The sequence below is a fragment of the Cyberlindnera jadinii genome (genome assembly GCF_001661405.1).
Source record: "Cyberlindnera jadinii NRRL Y-1542 unplaced genomic scaffold CYBJAscaffold_1, whole genome shotgun sequence".
NCBI classification, from domain to species: Eukaryota; Fungi; Ascomycota; class Saccharomycetes; order Phaffomycetales; family Wickerhamomycetaceae; genus Williopsis; species Williopsis jadinii.
Genome location: NW_017963652.1, coordinates 1,357,634 through 1,375,955, shown reverse-complemented (window position 1 = coordinate 1,375,955; position 18,322 = coordinate 1,357,634). Strand labels below are relative to the sequence as shown.

Here is an 18,322-nt window from a genome sequence, read left to right as displayed (position 1 = left end):
TCCCTCTGTGGGCATTTGCGGTGTGTCCTTTGGCATAGAAAGCGAAAACTTCCGCTTTCGGTTAATTTGTGGTTTTTTCGTTTTTTCCACCCTTCCAACGCCCGAAAAAGTTTCATGAAAAACGTCCCAGGACAAAACCCTTTGGGCCAGACACACGAACAGTGTACGTTAGGTTTGACGCGATAGGAAGATCATCTGAGGGACAATGGCTGGTACAAGTGTACGTAATTTGAGCTATGAGTGATGAGTTGTTTCCAGTGTACTAATATCTGAATTATAGGAGGAAGAGGTGGTTGAGACACCGTCAGTGGTGGAACAGAAACAGCAGCAGCAGCAGCAGCAAGAACAAGGAGAGGCCAGTGAGAAGAGGGAACCCAAATCACAACCAGAAGAGAAGGGCAATGATACAAAGAACCAGACGTTACCACATAAACCAGTGCCACACATTACAGATGCGCTCAGGAGGGCATTGAGCATTCCAAGGGACCGCACATTCATTGTGAAGCTCGAGAAGGACTTACAGAGCTTCATTATGTCCAACACTGATTCTTATCTTTTGGCACCTATGAATTCGTATTACAGGCTGATCACTCATCAAACTGCAGAATACTATTGCCTTGGACATACGTTAAACGAAGGTACTAATTCGATATTGGTTTTCAAGCACATTGGTGTCGAGTTGACAACACCGACACCACTTTCAACGCTGCCTATCGGCGTCCCCTACACTGGGGTCATACCTGTTCAATACTGTTATCCACAGAATATGTACCAACAATTCCCTCTGCCTGTCGTTCCACAGGTGGGACAAGTACCACAACAACAACATCAACATCAGCAGCAGTATCCTCAGACCACTCCGTCAGACCAGAATATCACCACCACACATCCAAGCCAACATATCAAGATCATGAAGAGAGACGATTCAAAGAACAAAGCAGAAGACAGTGAAGGTGATAAGAACGAAGAAACCACGAAAGAAGGAGAAGAAGTTGAGACAGATGATACAAAAGAAAACACACCACAATCTTTAATATCGGATTTGGCATCTAGAGAACTTGAATATCAAAAGGCACGTGAACGTATCTTTGCCGATGATCAAGGTTCAAGTACAGAATCATCGCCTGAAACTTCGCCTGTCGTTACAAATGCACAACCTTTTGCGTACGGTGCTACTATGAATGGATATTACATGCCTGATATGAACCAACTTGCAGCCGGGATGGGTGCAATGGGGATGTACTATCCACAGCAGCAACAGCAACAACCTCTGGGATCTCAGTCTGACCCACTATTACCCTCACAGATAAATTCTGGAGGACAACCTCTGATTTCCCCCGGATGGCAACAATTCGTGCCTGTACAGTATTATCAAGGACAGCAGCTTTACTATCCAGGATATGCTCCAGGATACCCTCAAAGAGGTGGTTATAATCAAAGAGGCGGTTATTATAAGAGAAGGGGCCACCATAAGAAGAAAAGAAATGCCAATGGGTATACAAGTTCCAGTGCGAATTCGAATAGTAATTTGAATAGCAACAATAACAGTCCATAGAAAGGGGGGTATACAACCTATTTAATAGGCATCTCGCTGAACTACACATAATGCCAATCTAAACCTCTTCTTTTTGTTCTTTTCTTTGTTTCAATAATTCGTTCCAAAGACGAGAGGAGAGACTTGGTTTCATTTCTTGACGATCTCTACACCCCAATCCAGCACCAAGTATGTGTTTTTATCGTCATCGACGAATTTTGACTGTGCGCTGTAGCTTCCTCTTGCGAGTAAACCACTTGGAGCCTCTGTCTCCGGAAGTGTAACCTCATAGAACGGCTTTTCCTTTGTGTTTGGGGCGTAAGATCCCAGTGGGTCTTGGATCTTATCGACCGTGAATCCAGCCTTCTTGATGCCCTGAAGATACTTGATACCGGTGACAATCTCATGTTGAACCTTGAACTTGATCTTTAGCTTGTAGATGGACTTCTCTTTGATCTTGAAGTGCTTCTTTGGTAACTCCTTCACGGTCTTCGCATCCGTAAGGTCAACCACAACTGGAGCCTCATTGTCAACGAGCAGAGTCATCTCGAGAATAACAACACGACGGTCATCGCCAGCGGCTACAGGCAAAGGCTCACCGCCCAACAGCCCGAGAGACTTCTTCCACTTTTGAAGAGACTCATCTTCCGCATCGAGCTTGGCGTACTCGTCAAGCGTCTTCTTAGCGCCCGGCTTGTAGTTATCATCATCAACTACCAAATCGTCGTTGGAATTGCTCATCTTTCCGGGGAGATCAAACACTCGCAAATTGGCCCTGTTTGTGTCTGTGTTTGTGTGCCTTTCTGTTTGTGTTTGATTTTTGCCCTTGCTCGCCAGGCACCGGAATTTCTGTCCCACTGGGCTCTCTTGCAAATTTCAGAATTAGGCCGTGGGCACGCTCGTGTAAAACAGAGAAAAATGAAAAGGCGCTCCCGCATACGCTGGTGGGGGCCGCCACGATCTCCATGGGCTCATCTTAACAGCGTACGCGTCCGTTACGAAGGTGATGGTTGTGCACCGTAGTAAATCAATTGGAAACACTGCTCATAATGGCACATCCAATTACGTAATGATTGCACACCAGAGGTGCTGTATATGTAATCACTCAACACGTGTGATTATGTAATCGCTGTGCCCTTTTTCTACGTTGAGTGGGAGACAGAGGTGGATGGGGGATTTCTTTATCAGCTTCGGCATACACCGAGGGTTGGAAGTTTCAGACTTGCCAACAGTATATAAAGAGGCGATGTGCATCCGCCATTCAGGCGGGGATAATCTCTGTGTAAACTAGTGTATATACATCTTGGTCTAAATGGGGGATATGGGTTATAGACTTCCAAGCATTTCGACCATTGGAACGCTCTCTGAGGAGGCAAAGGGTGAGGTTCTAAACAACTTGTTTGAACCTCACGATTCGATCGTGCGTTATCTCAAGCCGCTGTTTGAACAGAGCTATAAAGACTACGACCAGTTCATAGACAGTGCGTTGAAAAGATTCCAGGAGCTGGACCCACATTCTGAGTTGGCAAAGGACATCATCAGCTCACACCCTCGTCTTGGAGTCCCAAGGGGCACAGAGCTGAGTGAACACAGTGCTAAAGAACAGGAAAACTTACAAGGAGATGATGGCGTTGTTGTAGAATTCTCCCGGCTGAACAAACTATATGAAAGCACTTATCCAGGCTTGAGATTCGTACTGTTTGTAAACGGCAGGGACAAAGAATCTGTAAAAAGCGTCTTCAAGCAGAGAATTGAAAGGAACAATTACGAACTGGAAGTGAGAGATGCCATTGAAGCAATGTGTGACATCGCCAAGGACAGGGCACACAAACTACTGAGTAAGCTATAGGCCATTTGTTGCTTCCCAATGTTGGTGATAGTAAGAGCGTTACGGTGTTGACAATAGTAATAGTATGATGTGATAATGAAAACAGTACGTAGATCGAATGAATTAGTGCATTACATTGGGAACAAACAGCATAAAGGAATACCCGTTGTTGCTGTAGCGATTCATGAAACCAAAAGATAAACCAAGGGGGAGAAAGAAAACATCGTAATCTCGTTCAACACGCACCACACACACACACACAATCAGGCACAGCCTTTGATTGACATGGGACAACATTCCTTTTATTTAGTTTTACTCTCTTTCTGGTGTTCTCCGTCATCTCACAAAAAGTAATCAGGCGTCTTTCTCGTAACTGTTGGCTCACCAGGTCTCACACTCGGGTCGTATTGCAAGAACTGTCTGCTGTGTTGCTCGTCAACTTCCATGATGGCAGCTTGGTTGCCGCATCTGTAACAATAGTTTGGTGCACTGAAGATGGTGACAACGGCCTCCTCGTGGGACCACGAGTAACCTTCCATCACCAGTTGATGTGCTCTGGCGATTAACGAAAGGCCGTTTGTATGGTTGAATTGTTCACTAATATCTTGTCCAAAGGTGAACCCGGCACCACGAGGACTGATTCCCCATCCACCTCTGTCATCTGGATCGGACCACAACAAGTCACACATTGGACCTTCATGTGGAACCTCTTGGATTCTGTTCAATTCACGAACTTGGTCAATTGTCTCAATCATTGGGGATAATCCACCATGAAGACAGAATATTTTGTTATCAACTAATGCGGTGATTGGGAAGTAGTCAAACAAATCGGTGAATAGCTTCCAAACGTTTGCGCTTCCGTATTTACGCAGACATTCGTCGTAAAATCCATAAACTTGTGTGATCTGTCTTGACTCGTGGTTTCCTCTTAAGATGGTGATTCTACTTGGGTATCTAACCTTCATGGCAACGAGATAACTGACAGTCTCCACAGAGTAGTAACCTCTATCGACGTAATCACCCATGAACAGGTAGTTTGTGTCTGGACATGGACCGCCAATCTTGAAGAGTTCCATCAGGTCGTGGAACTGGCCGTGCACATCACCACATATCGTCACAGGCACCTGGACAGGCTGGACATTCTCTTCAAATTGCAGAACGTCGATCGCCATCTGACACAGCTTCTTCACGTTCTCCTCACTCAGCGGCTGGCATTTGCCCAAATGTTCAATCCACTCGTCAAGTTGCCCGATCGACGAGGTCGAAAGCTCAGGCGCGTGCCCATCCTTAGGGGTGAACCTGTTGCTGAAGGAATACTCCTGTGAGGTGTTTCCCTCCTCCTCTTCTTCAAGCGTGGTATCTAATCCCACAGCATCCTCCATTTGAACATCGGTATCTAAATCCATGGTTTATAATCTTGTCGCCTTATTTGAATAGTTGGGCGCGTTGGCGTTCTTTCTCTGTTTGTTTGTGCTGTGTTGTTAGTTGGAACGTCCTCCCATAAAAAACTGTGTCGATGGCTTGTTGTTTTTTTATCACGAATTTGTTTCCCTTTTCGTCCCTCCGTGGTTGTTTGAGCTGAAATTTCTCTCTCTGACTTTTTGTCCGTCTGCTGCCGAATTTTCTCTCTGTGTGTGATTTTTCGTCTCGTTGCCCCCCTCCGGCGCACTGATTGGCACGGGTTTTTTGGGCGGGATCGCTCGTCAGAGGGTCAACAATTACGTCATTTTATTGGTACAGGCACTGGTTATTTGACCGAAGTAGGACAGTGATTATGTAATACTGGAGTTATTTGATGCTTTGAGTGGTTGTGCTAGGGATAAGTTACTGGAGTGTTACTGGAGTGTTATACGCGTCTATATGGGATTTATGACTGTAGAGGAGTTGGCGTTTAGAGATGCGTTGTGTATAGGGGGTTGTATGGTGTAACGAAGGACAGAAGTAATTGGGAAGTGGAATTATCAACTACCCATGATGATCTTCGAGTCTTTACATGGATGGTAGTGCTCACCGTCCCCCTCCCCTCCACAGCGTGGAAATGGCTCAAACCATTCGACTGACTCTAATAGATTCGATTAGTGGTTTATAACAACAACGACACTGTCTTAGAACAAGCCCTAACTATAGCTGCAGGCACAGTTGCTACTCTCAACTTCAAATATTGAAGTGTGTCTGGCCAGAGGCGATACCTCAGTACAGCAATACATCTGCTCACAAGTACACTCGTAGCACCAGGCAACATTACAACTGTGAGATCCATATGTGGTAGCCACCTCTATAAACTTCGGATGACTGCTATGTCATGTTGGTGTTCGGGTTTAATATGGCATAACCTGCAGGGTAGGAAGTGTCAGTCACGTATGGATGTTCTTTTTAATATAATAACACCATGAAAATCCATGGAGAATCACAAACTATCATTAGATCTGTTTTATTTTACCAGAATTCTCTATAATTTGGCTTTAATGCTCATAAATCCATAATTATCTATTAATTATTCTACAATTAGTAAGTGCCTGCAAAATCCAAGATTATAGAAGAAGCTCCCCATTTTTAAAAGCTGTGATATAAAATCGACTTAATTAATTCATTTCATGAAACAATAATTACAATTCTCTTTTATACAAATAATTATCATTAATGTACTAAATTGATAGATGTAGTAAGATCGTCATAGTTATTGCTTTCACAATTGGTTATTGTAGTTTCAACTAGGTTGAATTACTGATACATAGATACAAAGCACTGCACCTGTAGCAAGATCAGTATCGTCTCAAGATGACAGACCAATACTCTCATATGATACAGGAAATAAGAACCTGTCAAATTGGTGAACCATTCCAGTCAGTCGTTTACATAAACAAAATCTCAATAATCTCAAGCCATAAACTCTTCCAAACAGCCTCAAACTGCTCAGTGCAAATTACGCATCAAAGTTGGATTGTCATATAGATGTTTGTCATGCTTCTATGCCCTGTACCGTCTTCTACCCCGGTCTTCTCTGACTGGACGTGAAAGTCTCCATTCATCCTGATTCTTAGAGAACCTGTTGAACAGTGGAACAATACGCTCTTCTTTACGTTTGGCTTTTGTCTTGGATCCATTGGCTTCGAAAAATTCTGGCGCAACTTCAACAAGCCACTGGGGTTCCACAACAGTAACGTGGTTCATGTACTCCTTTGTGGTACTTCTGATAGTATCAAATAGTACGTACTGTGGTTGACTTCGAACACCACTGGCAGGATGGATGTACACCTGAGTACCTTCTTCTAACGTCTTGTAACCTTCTTGTCTATCCCTTTTCGCAACGTTACGGAAAAACCCTGAGCACAAGGCCCTTCTAACACTGTTGGTATTACCCTCACATGAAACAATCGGATATCTATTTCTCTTGAAGATATCAACAAGTTGTCTTCTAATGTCTCTTGCTCTTTTCAAAGATCTCTCCTGAATGAAGTTCTCTTGACACCACTCACGTGAATAATCAGAGTTGACCCAGTGATTGTATACATTCAGAAGAGTGAGGTGATCTCCATGAGGATGGTGAAACCTAGCCTTTTTCTTGTCAGCCATCTCTTCTTTATCCTTTGGCCGGAAAAATATATTAGGTGTTGTAATCATAGAGAAGATTGTTATCATTTCATCGGAACATCTATAATGGATAGATTCGATAAGAGTTTTAGAGATCTTTGGCTCTGCTGGGATGTTCACAAGATTTCGACCGATTGCAGTGATTCGAGATTCGTCATCAATAGCACGAAGATAATACAAGTCGTTGAGCGATAACATGATGGATTCTGTAGATGGAGGATCCATGAAATCGAAATGAATCAAATCATTAATACCAATAGCCTTCAACATCAAAAGGGTATTACTCAAGTTTTGTCTTTGAATTTCAGGTATCGTGTTAGGCAACATCTCATTCTTATAGGCCAGCTCTGTGTACAATCTATAGCACTTTCCCGGACCTGTTCTACCAGCTCTTCCTGCTCTTTGGTTTGCCTGCGCCTGTGAAATTGGCTTCACAGTCAACATATCAATACCTAGTTTAGGATCATACATGTTGACCTTGGCAAAACCTGGATCAACCACGTAAAAGATACCATCAATGGTCAAAGAAGTTTCAGCAATATTAGTAGCCAGGATAACTTTTCTCGCTCCTGGTGGCGTAGGTTCAAATATTCTTGACTGCATTTCTGTAGGAAGGGCACTGTAAACAGGTAGAACGATTAGTTCACCAACATCTGACCCCAAAGACTTCATCTTCTCATTCAACACATCAGCACTTGTTTCAATCTCATCAGCACCAGTTAAGAACACCAAAATATCACCAGGGGCTTCAGAAACGTGTATGTGAATAACAGAATCCAAAGCAGCAGCCAAGTAATCTGGCTCTGGCTGTTTAGTATACAGAATTTCCACAGGGAATGTTCTACCTGGAATTTCAACAATCGGACAATCATTGAAGAATCTTGAGAACTTTTCAGAGTCCAACGTTGCAGATGTTACAATAACCTTCAAGTCAGGTCTTCTTCGTGCGGCCTTCTTTAGCAATGCAAATAGTATATCAGTTGCAATAGTTCTCTCATGGGCTTCATCCAACATCACTACCGAGTAGTTTGACATGTCTGGATCCATGAGAGCTTCACGCTGTAGCATACCGTCGGTGAGATACTTAATCTTTGTAGCAGAGGATGTGTTTTCATCGAATCTCACGTTATAACCAACCTCTTGTCCCAACATTACCCCCATCTCTTCCGCAACTCTTTTAGCCACACTTGTAGCTGCAACACGACGTGGTTGTGTACAGCCAATGATACCGTTTTGAGCAAATCCATCTTCGTACAAGTACTGAGTCAATTGTGTTGTCTTTCCGGAACCCGTTTCACCAACAATGACAATGAATTGGCTGTCATGTACAGCTCTGAGCAGTTGATTACGCATCTGGAAAACTGGAAGAGATTCACGTTGCTCTTTCATTGAAAGGTTTGTACGTTTACCAAATGACATGTTCTTGTTATTCCTTCTTTGAAATTCAATGACATTATCGCCCTCTGAAATGTTTGTTTCATTAGCAAGTGGATCACTAGTACTCGTAGTACTAGAAACCTTTCCTTTCAACTTGCGCTCACGTTCTTCCTTCATCTCTGCTATTTTCTTTTCTCGTCTTTTCTTTGCCAAAGCAGAACCTGTCATGGCAGCTCTGTTCAAAGACCCCTCTGGTAATTTCACAACCTTGGTGGGTTCTAACTTCTTCGGTTCAATGTTCAAACCTGCAAGGAATGGAGGAATTGACTGTTTAACTTCAACGTCAATCTCCTCCTCCTCTTCATCCTGATGTGATTCTTCTCCGGTTTGCGCTTTGTCGTTGGTTTCATCCAATTCTGGGTAGTCCTTTGCAGATATTGCGCCTGATGCAATCAACTGTCGCAGCTCCCAACGTTCAGGAGATGTTAATCTCTTCTTTGTCTCTGTGAAAGTGTGCAGTTTTCGCCCTCTTCCATGTTCATGGTGATAATCTGGTATTAGATCACCTGTAATTTGATCAACATCCTTCATAGAGAGCCCAATTTTGGTGCCTCTTATACTATCAACGCGCACATAAACCTGTTGTGACCTTTTCAAGACATCTGATGGGTGTTCCACTCTTGTTTGCGAGATACAGGAGATATGAACCAGTCCATCAACCTTACCAGATACCCCATCCAATCTAACAAATGCACCGAAATTTGTCATATTCACCACATGTCCAGTATACACCTTGTTCAAAATGGGCTCTTTATCAAGATGGTTGTCTCGAGACCTGAATTTATCCTCAGATTCAAACCTTCTAGGTGATTTCTCCCGTTTGAGTGTATCCTCGTGCTTGAAATCATCCCAGAGAGAGTCCATGGGCTCTGTCTTGACGTCAACATTGGGCAGAGACAAAAAGTCGAATTTTGCACCCACGGGCTCGCTCTTTACCTCCTTCTTAACAACACCTGCATCCTCTTCTTCTTTCACTTTCACTTCCTGCTTGAACGCTCGTCTGAGCTGGTAGAAGAGCCTCATCACAAACTCCCTTGGGAACCCAGCACCCATCTCATCAAGGGACTCACTGAAGGCCTTGAGAGACCCACTTTCCTTGAACAAGTGAACAACAAAGTTAGCAACTTCTTCATCGTCAACACCAGCACTGCGTAGAATCTCCTTCTTGATATCCTCAAGATCCATCTCTCTATCCTTGCCTCTCCCGCCGTCGCTACTGGCTTTGTTATCTGGTGCTGTGCAGTGGTAATGAGCCCGCAAAGAGCGCAAAGCGGCGAGCGCCCAGAAAAATATTCAGCCTGCGCTCACTGGCCCCCTCCGCCTAGAAAAACAAAGCCATCTCATCTCTCTCTGCCTAATGGAAGAGACACTAGGTAACTTTGCTTAGCAGCGGCTAACGGGAGATGGTGGCCAATGCACTGTCCAAAGCTCTACAGCAGCTACACCCGAATCTAAGGACAAACGGGTTTGGTATTGGTAACTCACATAGGAAGTTATCGCTCACATTCATCCCACCGAGCACCAAGTCACCGTTGTTTGTGTACTCAAAGACCGGAGCCAGGAGCTTTCTCTCTCTGGGAACAGATTATGATGAGATTCCCGAGGAGGATGAAGACGAGTATGGTGGCGACTTGAGTAGAACTGTTTCGCTGCCATCACAGATCACTGAAAGGTCACAAGAGCCCGAGCTCGATTGGCTGTTGGAGGAGCACACGAGGAGGTACTCCAGTGTGCAGAACTCGGATGATGAGGATGATGAGGACGGCGACGATGCACTGGGTGTGGATACAGATCAGACGTATCATGGGTATCAGGACGAATCTGACGACTTTGCACACTTCATGTCCAGAATACGGCACAACAGGGCAACAGCGAACGTTACGCAGAGGCGTAATTCATTCCAGTCCATTGGTTCTGTCAGTGTGGTACAGCAAACAGACGAGGACTTTGTCCATGAGAAAGTTACGCTAAGGTCAGAAGCATCAATGCTCTTGCAGTACTCAATACCTCTGATAACGACGTTCTTCTTGGAACAGGTGTTCGCCATTGTGAGTGTCTTGGTGGTGGGCCATATTGGTAAGAATGAACTTGCTGCGGTTTCCTTAGCCACTATGACATCAAACATCATATTTGCCATTTTTGAAGGTATTTCAACGGCATTGGATACGCTCTGTCCACAGGCGTTTGGGGCTGGTGATCTATATGGGGTTGGAATACACTTCCAAAGATGTACGTTGATGTCATTGACTCTATTCATCCCATTTGGAATTGCGTGGTGGTATTCAGAGGCACTGCTTAACCTGCTGGTTCCAGATGAACAAGTTGTACATTTAGCATCCGTCTTCCTAAGGATTATGCTACCAGGTGCTCCAGCATATATCATATTTGAGAATTTCAAAAGATATCTTCAGGCCCAAGGTATCTTTGAAGCTGGCACATATGTCTTACTCATATGCGCACCTTTGAATGTACTCTGCAGTTACTTGCTTGTATGGAACAAGTACATTGGACTGGGGTTCATCGGTGCTCCAATAGCAGTCACTTTGAACTTTTGGTTGATGCTCGTGCTGCTAACTCTGTACTGCGTGTTCATCGATGGTGATAAATGCTGGGGAGGCTGGTCTAAGAGAAGTCTGGACCACTGGAAAGACCTCATGCATTTGGCAGTCCCTGGGATGATTATGCTTGAAGCTGAGGGTTTATCCTATGAAATCATGACGTTGTTTGCCTCATATTTTGGAACAACTTACTTAGCAACCCAGAGTGCCATTTCTACACTTGCATCTTTGTTATACATGGTTCCCTTTTCCGTGGGGATTGCATCATCTACAAGAATAGCCAATTTCGTTGGTGCTGAAAGAATCAATTGTGCAAAACTCAGCGCAGAGATTGGCATTTACTCAGGTGTGGTAGTTGGGGTGTTCAACTGCCTGATGATTATCATCTTTAGAAGACCATTGGCGAACATGTTCTCCAAAGATGATCAAGTGGTCGATATGATTGTCGACATATTCCCTCTCATTGCCGTTGTTGAGATCTTTGATGCGATGAACGCCGTCGCTGGAAGCTGTCTTAGAGGCCAGGGTATGCAAAGAATCGGTAGTTACATCAACCTGGTGGTTTATTATGTGATTGGAGTGCCATTAGCGTGGCTCTTTGGCTATTACTGGGACTTCAAGCTGGAAGGATTGTGGATTAGTATTGGGTTTGGGCTCTTCTTAATCGGGGTAAGTGAGAGTTGGTGTGTCATAAAGGCTGATTGGAAGAAGGTGTTGGAAGAAGCACAATTGAGGAAGATTAATGAACTGGAGAACGCAGAGATGAGCGATTGATCGGCTGTTTACTTTCGTGTTCTTTGTACCGAGGAAAAGAAAAAGTTTATATCATATAAATTAAAGCCCATAAGTATCATCATAAAACATCGTATAAATTATATCAGAAGAGTGAAGGCGAGCTCAAAGGCTTATCGATCACCAAAATTGCACCGTTGTCGACATTAGTCACCTTTTGAACTTTCAACCATTCGTTACTCTCACCAGACGAGACGTAGTAATCACCTTCGTCGTTCACCAACTTGATCACCTTACCATTTTCACTCATCAACTTAGCACCCAAATTAGATCTTTCAGAGTTCAAAACCTCGAATGGAACTTCACCATCAACCAAATGGCTCTTGATGAAATCATCCACATTTGATTGTATAATGGCATTTATCTCCTCCTCCGATTTGGATTCATCCACAGTAGTTGGGAACTGCCATGGCTTTAGTGGAAGGGTTTCAATCCCACTATCAGTTGGGGCAAATACAACTGTCTGCTTTTTGGCATCGTTGAAGCGAGAAGCAACGTCGATGTCGTCCCTCACATACCCTGCGAAAACAGAAATCTCTGTATTAACATTAATGCCCGAAACTAGGAGCGTAGGGCCCTTCTGAGGCTCTTCACCTTTTGGAATATAGATACCATCAACACTTGAAGGATCCTCAAACAGAGGCTCCTGTCCTTCTCTCTTGGAGAGATCTATTTGCAGTTGGCTCAAATCGACAACATTCTTGGCCTGTGAGAGTGCAATAAGGGACACAAGTGTGAGCTTCGAGAATAGCATGTTGAGACTGTGTGTGTAGAATGTCGTGGAAGTTATCCGAAGACGTGATTGGCTAAGAGGGAGGCAATGGCGTAGATGAGGAATCCCGCAGGGAAAAATTCCCGTTTATGTGTCACAACACTTTTCGGCTGGACATCCAGACACCAAAAAAGATTGCACAATCACCGGGCGTCGAGTTCCGACCAAGGGCACCCTCGGACTTCCCTTCCGGGACAGGTTCCGATCCCGTGGGAAGAGCCGGGGAGCCGGTAACCTCAGCTCTTCTTCCATTGTTTACAGATGCGATCTTTACCTTCAATTACACCAATCTGTCGATAGTTACAGCGATCTCTTGGTCACCATGAACGAGCACAAGGTCTTCACAAAAGTATGATTCGTCCATTCTTCGTTTGAGTAGCTCATTGTGACGTCTTACTAACAACCTGGGGTCCGGCAGTTACGGGCTAATGATATACTCCTGGAGTTGCAACAGGTGGACAAGAAGAAGAGTGCTTCTTCCAAGAAGAAACTGGTGATGAAGAAGGTGATCGCAAACGTTACAATGGGTAACCTGGATATGATAAATTTATTTCCAGAAGTTGTGAAGCTTTTCGAGACAGATGACGTTGAGATGAAGAGAATGTGCTACCACTACCTCCATGCGTATGCGCTGGCTAAACCTGACATTGCCCTACAGGCCTTGCCGTTTATTCTGGCCGATCTTCGATCCAACTATTCGATTGTGCTGGCATTGGCATTACGAAACATATCCTCAATCCCAGTGAAGGAGTTTCTGAGAGAAGCGGTGAGACCGATTAGAGCTGCTTTGAACAGTAAGGATGCATTCATACGCAAAACCGCTCTGTTTGCCGTTGCGAGACTCTACGAGAAGGACCCAAACCTGGTGTTGAACGAAGGTCTCATAGATGACGTGCGTCACTTCATCGATGACGGTAATAGCTCCGTGGTTGCAGCTGCCCTGCAAACATTATACGACATTTCAGAGAAGGGAAATGACTTCACATTGAAATTATCAACATCACAGGCTATAAGCATCGCTGACCACTTACCCAGAACAGACGAGTGGTCACAAGTATTTATACTGAACTCTCTTATGTCATTTGTACCTGAAACGCATGAGGATTCAATGATTCTGATTGATAAGGTGATTGCGATGCTTCAGCATTCGAACTCCGCAGTGGTTATGAATGCACTGAAAGTGTTGATCTACCTTATAAACTTTGTCGAGATTATTGAGGAATACCTAACAAAGAAGATCGCAACATCACTGACATCGCTTCTCTCAAGACCTCCAGAGATCCAGTTCCTTGCTTTGAGAAACGTTATCCTTCTAACTTTGAGTAAACCCAAACTTATTCCATTCGAGGTTTCCCATTTCTTTTGTGAATATAACGATCCTATATATGTCAAGGATACCAAATTGGAGATTATTTATCTGTTGGCCAACGAATCAAACCTGGAAGCTGTGCTCCATGAGCTAGAGGAGTACGCAACTGACGTTGATGTGCAAATGTCAAGAAAGGCTATCAGAGCATTGGGAAACCTTGCCGTTAAGATGGAAGTTGCTGCTAAGCCATGTGTTGATGTGATGCTGGAATTGTCAAGTAGTGGGATTGATTATGTCGTTCAAGAGACAATCATAACGTTTAAAAACGTATTGAGAAAATATGACACATTTGACTCCCTCATACAAGACATTTTGCAGTATTCTGATAAAGTGGAGGAGCCTGAGGCAAGATCTGCGTTGATTTGGATTGTAGGGCAATATTCAAATGACATTCAGAATGCAAGCAAAGTATTGGAGGAACTTGTTTCAACTTTTGTCGAAGACCCATATGATGTCCAATTAGCGTCGCTTACAGCATGTGTCAAACTCTTCATAAAACAACCAGAAAAGGGTGAAAAGTTGGTGATTGACATCTTGAGATGTGCAACTGAAGAGGTTGACCATCCAGACGTCAGATATCGTGGGTTCTTTTACTGGAGGTTATTATCGGCACAGGACAAGTATCCAGGAACCGCAAAGGAGATCGTTGATGGTGATATCCCACACATATCTGGCGAGAATGAGCAGTTAGACCCTGTTATTCTAGAGGAACTTGAACTGAATATCGGTACATTATCATCAATTTATCTAAAACCTGTCGGTCAAGTATTTCGTCTCGCTAAACGCAGACTACTACCGAAGAGTCAGGCAAGAACCATTGTCACTGCAGCATCACCGATATCGCCTAGTTCATCATCCTTTGCAAGAGCTCGTGCAGGCAGTACAGCAGCAAGCTCGAATAGTGACCACTCTACACCACCACCTCGTCATATTGATGATTATGATGTCCCAGCTGTCAATGTGAAATCCATGAAGAAGCAAGGTCTTTCTCGTCGTTTGACTCTTTCCAAGCCCAATCTTTCTAAATCAAATCTCTCAAGGAAGTTCTCTGTGAGAGGTTTTGGCAACTAATGTACATTGACGTGTTATTACTTTCTGTCTATTCAGTATCATCTTCTTTAGGTATCGTACTCAATGGAGCTGTAGCCTTCCTGACATCGATAATTTGAACATCTGATGAAAACTTCACAGGCAGGCCAGCCGGAACGATAGTTTCAACTTTGATTTCAGGCATATTCGGCTCAGGCCCATCAGGTATGCTATCCATGTCGAATTCGACACCAAGAATCACTTTCAGAATCACTTCAGCAGCAGGTTTGGATAGAACCAATGAATTCTCCTTACAAAATGCCGCAGCAACACAATCAGGACAACCCCATTCACATTCACACTCCTCAATACATTTCAAGGCATCCTGTAAGAGTTCTTGAATGTGATCAAATGCTTTGATTGATAGACCAGACCCATACTGACCACCTTTAGCATCGTGAAAGATCAGTCTCGCTGGCCTTTTACGACTGGTCTGTCTCTCAGCAAATTCCTTCTCAGGGGCTTTACATTCAGTGTGGATCTCATCAGTGCCACTGGTGATAATCAATGGCATCATACCCATTATTGCGTGCTGAGCTGCGTGTATACCTCCCGCAGCATTCAATGACTTATACGTTAGTATATCCAGTGCCTTGGTGGGTATATCTACCCACAAACCTTTAGATCTGATAACAACTGGTGGATTATGGACTTCAACGGCATCAAGGATTCTCTTTTGCCTGTCAACTTTGTAGAAGCCAAAAACAGTGATTGTTGTGACAATTTTCCCAAAGTAGATAGGCACATCGCTATTCTCTATAGACCTCACCCTTTCAATTTCCTTTGGATCAACATCAGTAAAATCTCTTTGACTTGTTACCCAATCAACATCAACCCTTTCCACTTTGGCGTAATGTTCATCAACATTTAATTCCCTCACAAGGTATGGATAACCCTGATGAATAAAGATTCCCCCTTCATAGAGGGTAAAGCTAGTTCGTGAGGCCTCCACTTCTTCAATGACTATGTTGCGGTTGTTTGTTATATCAACAACGGCATATTGGTCTTCTTCAATGCCTCGAATGGATACATATTTAGAAGGCCAAGGAAGATATCTGTTTGCTGTGTGGTAGCCGTCTCTATCGTGTTCGAGTTTTGGAAGTGCTTTATCCATGTTTGGAAAGAACTGTGCATCACTGTCTGTTATAGGTAGCTCAAATGCAGCACATTGCAAGTGCCCTTCTAAGACCAGCATGTTCTCAAAGTCCAATACCAAGTCTTGAAACTCCCTCTTGGTCAACAAATCGGGATGCTTGATATAATGTTGGTCCACAGGGGAATCACTTCCAACGACCAGGGTTAACGAGTCCTTATTACGTCTACCTGCTCTTCCGGATTGTTGATGAAAGTTTGACAAGGATAAGGGAAATCCGCACATCAGCACCGCATCCAGACCACCGATATCTATACCCAGTTCTAAGGCATTGGTAGATATCACAGCCGACAAATTCCCATGGAACATCTCCTGCTCAATCTTACGACGGTCAGAAGCAGAGTAACCACCTCTGTAACTCATTATTTGAGCCACCAGGTCAGGCTGGTTCATTTCATGAAGTAGGTTCCTCACTTCTTTCATGAGCAATTCACACACACGGCGAACATAACAAAATGCTATGGTACGTACGTTATTCAACACCAACTTCACCAATATCTTTGCCGACTCTGCGATGAAGTTCTCCCTTCCTGCTGCTAAGTCCTTCGAGTTGATGAGAGGCGGGTTCCAGACAACTAGGTGCTTCTGACCAGTTGGAGATCCATCCTTTTCAACATGAATGATATTTTCAACACCAAAGATCGCATTCATATGCTTTACTGGATCTTTCAATGTTGCAGAACAAGAGATGAATTGAAGATTGTGATTTCCTAAGAATTCACAAACCCTTCTCAATCTTCTCATGACCAATGCAACGTGTGATCCAAAGAGTCCCTTATAGATGTGTAACTCGTCAATGACGACAAATCTGAGATTCAAGAGGAAATGCCTCCATGACTGGTGGTTTGGCAATATACTCGTGTGTAACATATCAGGATTCGTAAAGATAACCCTTGCGTTGTTCTTGATATCAGCTCTTCTTGAAGCTTCTGTATCACCGTCAAACGTATCAACGAGCGAGGTGAGTCTCATCTTATTCATCAAGTATTGAAATGATCTCTTTTGATCCTGAGCTAAAGCCTTTGTCGGGAAGATATACATTGAACTTGTCTGTGGGACGTTTTCCAGCAAGTCAAGAACAGGCACCTGGTAGATAAGCGACTTACCTGATGAAGTTGAGGTAGAGATGATCACATTACTTCCCTGGTGGATTGCATTCAGAGCCTCTGCTTGGTGTGAATAAAACCCCGAAGGAATATCCAACGCTTCCTTCAAGTTCTCTGTGATTTCGAAGTCCAACACTTCATAACAGGCTTCTCGTTCTGGAATAACAAACTCACCAGCTATTTGATTTCTATAGTTGGTAGTCTTCAGACTTTCAATCAGCGCTGGAATCGGTGGTCTCTCTTCTCCTGGTTCTAACCTTCTGTTGTTCACCATTTGCTCAATAGGATCAACGTAATTACGTCTTCTTGGGATCAAAGGTCCCGCAAGCTCCCTCAGATGCTGTTCAGAGTTCTCTATACCTTTCTCAGAGCATGATTCCAAGTACTCATTTGCAGCTTGTATAAATTTGTTTGTTCTCTTCTGTATCAGCTTCTTCATAGACTCCGGGGTATAACTCGGCACCTTCATTTCAGTGTAGAATGCCGACTTCGTCCTGGTCTTTGATAAGTTGCCATCTATGAACTCAAACACGAGGACCTGTTCAGTGAGCTCCATGTCTCTCAGCTTGAACAGATCCAGATCCTTTTGAATATGGCCCTTTTGCCATTGAAACTCCTTCTTCTCAGTCAAGAACTGGTTCTCATCAACATATTTGAACAGCACATCGTCTGGCAGCAGCACAGCAAGCATGGCGCCGTCTTCCAATGTCAGCTCCCTACCAATAGCCTTCTCCACGGGTTGTTTCAACGTTTCAAACTTTGGTATTATCTGTCTTCTTGAGGAGATGAAGGTAAAGTACGAATTCAGCCTGAAGTGGATCTTCTCCAACTCTTTCAACCATTCCGGCCAGTGATCCTTGGACAAGTTATCCACCTTCCTTTTCTTGGCCCTATGATCATTCACATCATCGTCTTCTCGTTTATTTATCTTTGTCTCAGCCATAGCTCACTAGCATTGGTTGCTGTTCTCCAATGATGTTGAGCCTGGTACTTCTCTCTACAGTTTTTCCGGCTTTTAGTTCCATCGAAGCAACTTCAACAAAGTACAATTATCACTACTTATACATAGTAGACGGAAAGCATTTTTCTTTTA

At 43.8% G+C, this 18,322-nt stretch overlaps 8 protein-coding genes across 8 annotated transcripts; 4 read left to right on the top strand and 4 right to left on the bottom strand.

The window, feature by feature from the left end:
* Positions 1-478: 478 nt before the first annotated feature.
* Positions 479-631, top strand: RBS1 (Rbs1p; the record flags this gene model as incomplete). Its single annotated transcript, XM_020212249.1, has 1 exon — positions 479-631. A coding segment is annotated over one exon (153 nt), but the record flags the coding sequence as incomplete, so codon positions are not given.
* A 1,053-nt stretch (positions 632-1,684) lies between these two features.
* RDI1 (Rdi1p) lies at positions 1,685-2,275 on the bottom strand (the record flags this gene model as incomplete). The annotated part of the gene is made up of 1 exon (XM_020212375.1): positions 1,685-2,275. The coding sequence occupies one exon, from the start codon at positions 2,273-2,275 to the stop codon at positions 1,685-1,687; it is 591 nt and encodes a 196-aa protein (XP_020073383.1).
* Positions 2,276-2,855: 580 nt separating this feature from the next.
* Positions 2,856-3,383, top strand: CYBJADRAFT_170792 (2-oxo-4-hydroxy-4-carboxy-5-ureidoimidazoline decarboxylase; the record flags this gene model as incomplete). The annotated part of the gene is made up of 1 exon (XM_020216152.1): positions 2,856-3,383. One exon carries the CDS (start codon positions 2,856-2,858, stop codon positions 3,381-3,383), a length of 528 nt encoding a protein of 175 aa, XP_020073382.1.
* Positions 3,384-3,703: 320 nt separating this feature from the next.
* Positions 3,704-4,768, bottom strand: CYBJADRAFT_121764 (serine/threonine-protein phosphatase; the record flags this gene model as incomplete). Its single annotated transcript, XM_020212377.1, has 1 exon — positions 3,704-4,768. One exon carries the CDS (start codon positions 4,766-4,768, stop codon positions 3,704-3,706), a length of 1,065 nt encoding a protein of 354 aa, XP_020073381.1.
* A 5,025-nt stretch (positions 4,769-9,793) lies between these two features.
* Positions 9,794-11,722, top strand: CYBJADRAFT_146312 (uncharacterized protein; the record flags this gene model as incomplete). The annotated part of the gene is made up of 1 exon (XM_020213260.1): positions 9,794-11,722. The coding sequence occupies one exon, from the start codon at positions 9,794-9,796 to the stop codon at positions 11,720-11,722; it is 1,929 nt and encodes a 642-aa protein (XP_020073380.1).
* A 22-nt stretch (positions 11,723-11,744) lies between these two features.
* Positions 11,745-12,545, bottom strand: CYBJADRAFT_165639 (uncharacterized protein). The gene has a single exon (XM_020214127.1). The coding sequence runs from the start codon at positions 12,492-12,494 to the stop codon at positions 11,826-11,828; it is 669 nt and encodes a 222-aa protein (XP_020073379.1). The 5' UTR covers positions 12,495-12,545; the 3' UTR covers positions 11,745-11,825.
* Positions 12,546-12,834: 289 nt separating this feature from the next.
* Positions 12,835-14,952, top strand: APL1 (Apl1p; the record flags this gene model as incomplete). Its single annotated transcript, XM_020216151.1, has 2 exons — positions 12,835-12,861; positions 12,931-14,952. 2 exons carry the CDS (start codon positions 12,835-12,837, stop codon positions 14,950-14,952), a joined length of 2,049 nt encoding a protein of 682 aa, XP_020073378.1.
* A 14-nt stretch (positions 14,953-14,966) lies between these two features.
* Positions 14,967-18,263, bottom strand: HRQ1 (ATP-dependent 3'-5' DNA helicase). Its single transcript, XM_020212076.1, has one exon. The coding sequence runs from the start codon at positions 18,170-18,172 to the stop codon at positions 14,981-14,983; it is 3,192 nt and encodes a 1,063-aa protein (XP_020073377.1). The 5' UTR covers positions 18,173-18,263; the 3' UTR covers positions 14,967-14,980.
* Between the last annotated feature and the right edge of the window lie 59 nt (positions 18,264-18,322).

Bases quoted from the DNA above. Each gene is read 5' to 3' on its own strand.
- HRQ1 (XM_020212076.1), bottom strand. From the start codon at position 18,172: ATGGCTGAGACAAAGATAAATAAACGAGAAGACGATGATGTGAATGAT.
- CYBJADRAFT_165639 (XM_020214127.1), bottom strand. From the start codon at position 12,494: ATGCTATTCTCGAAGCTCACACTTGTGTCCCTTATTGCACTCTCACAG.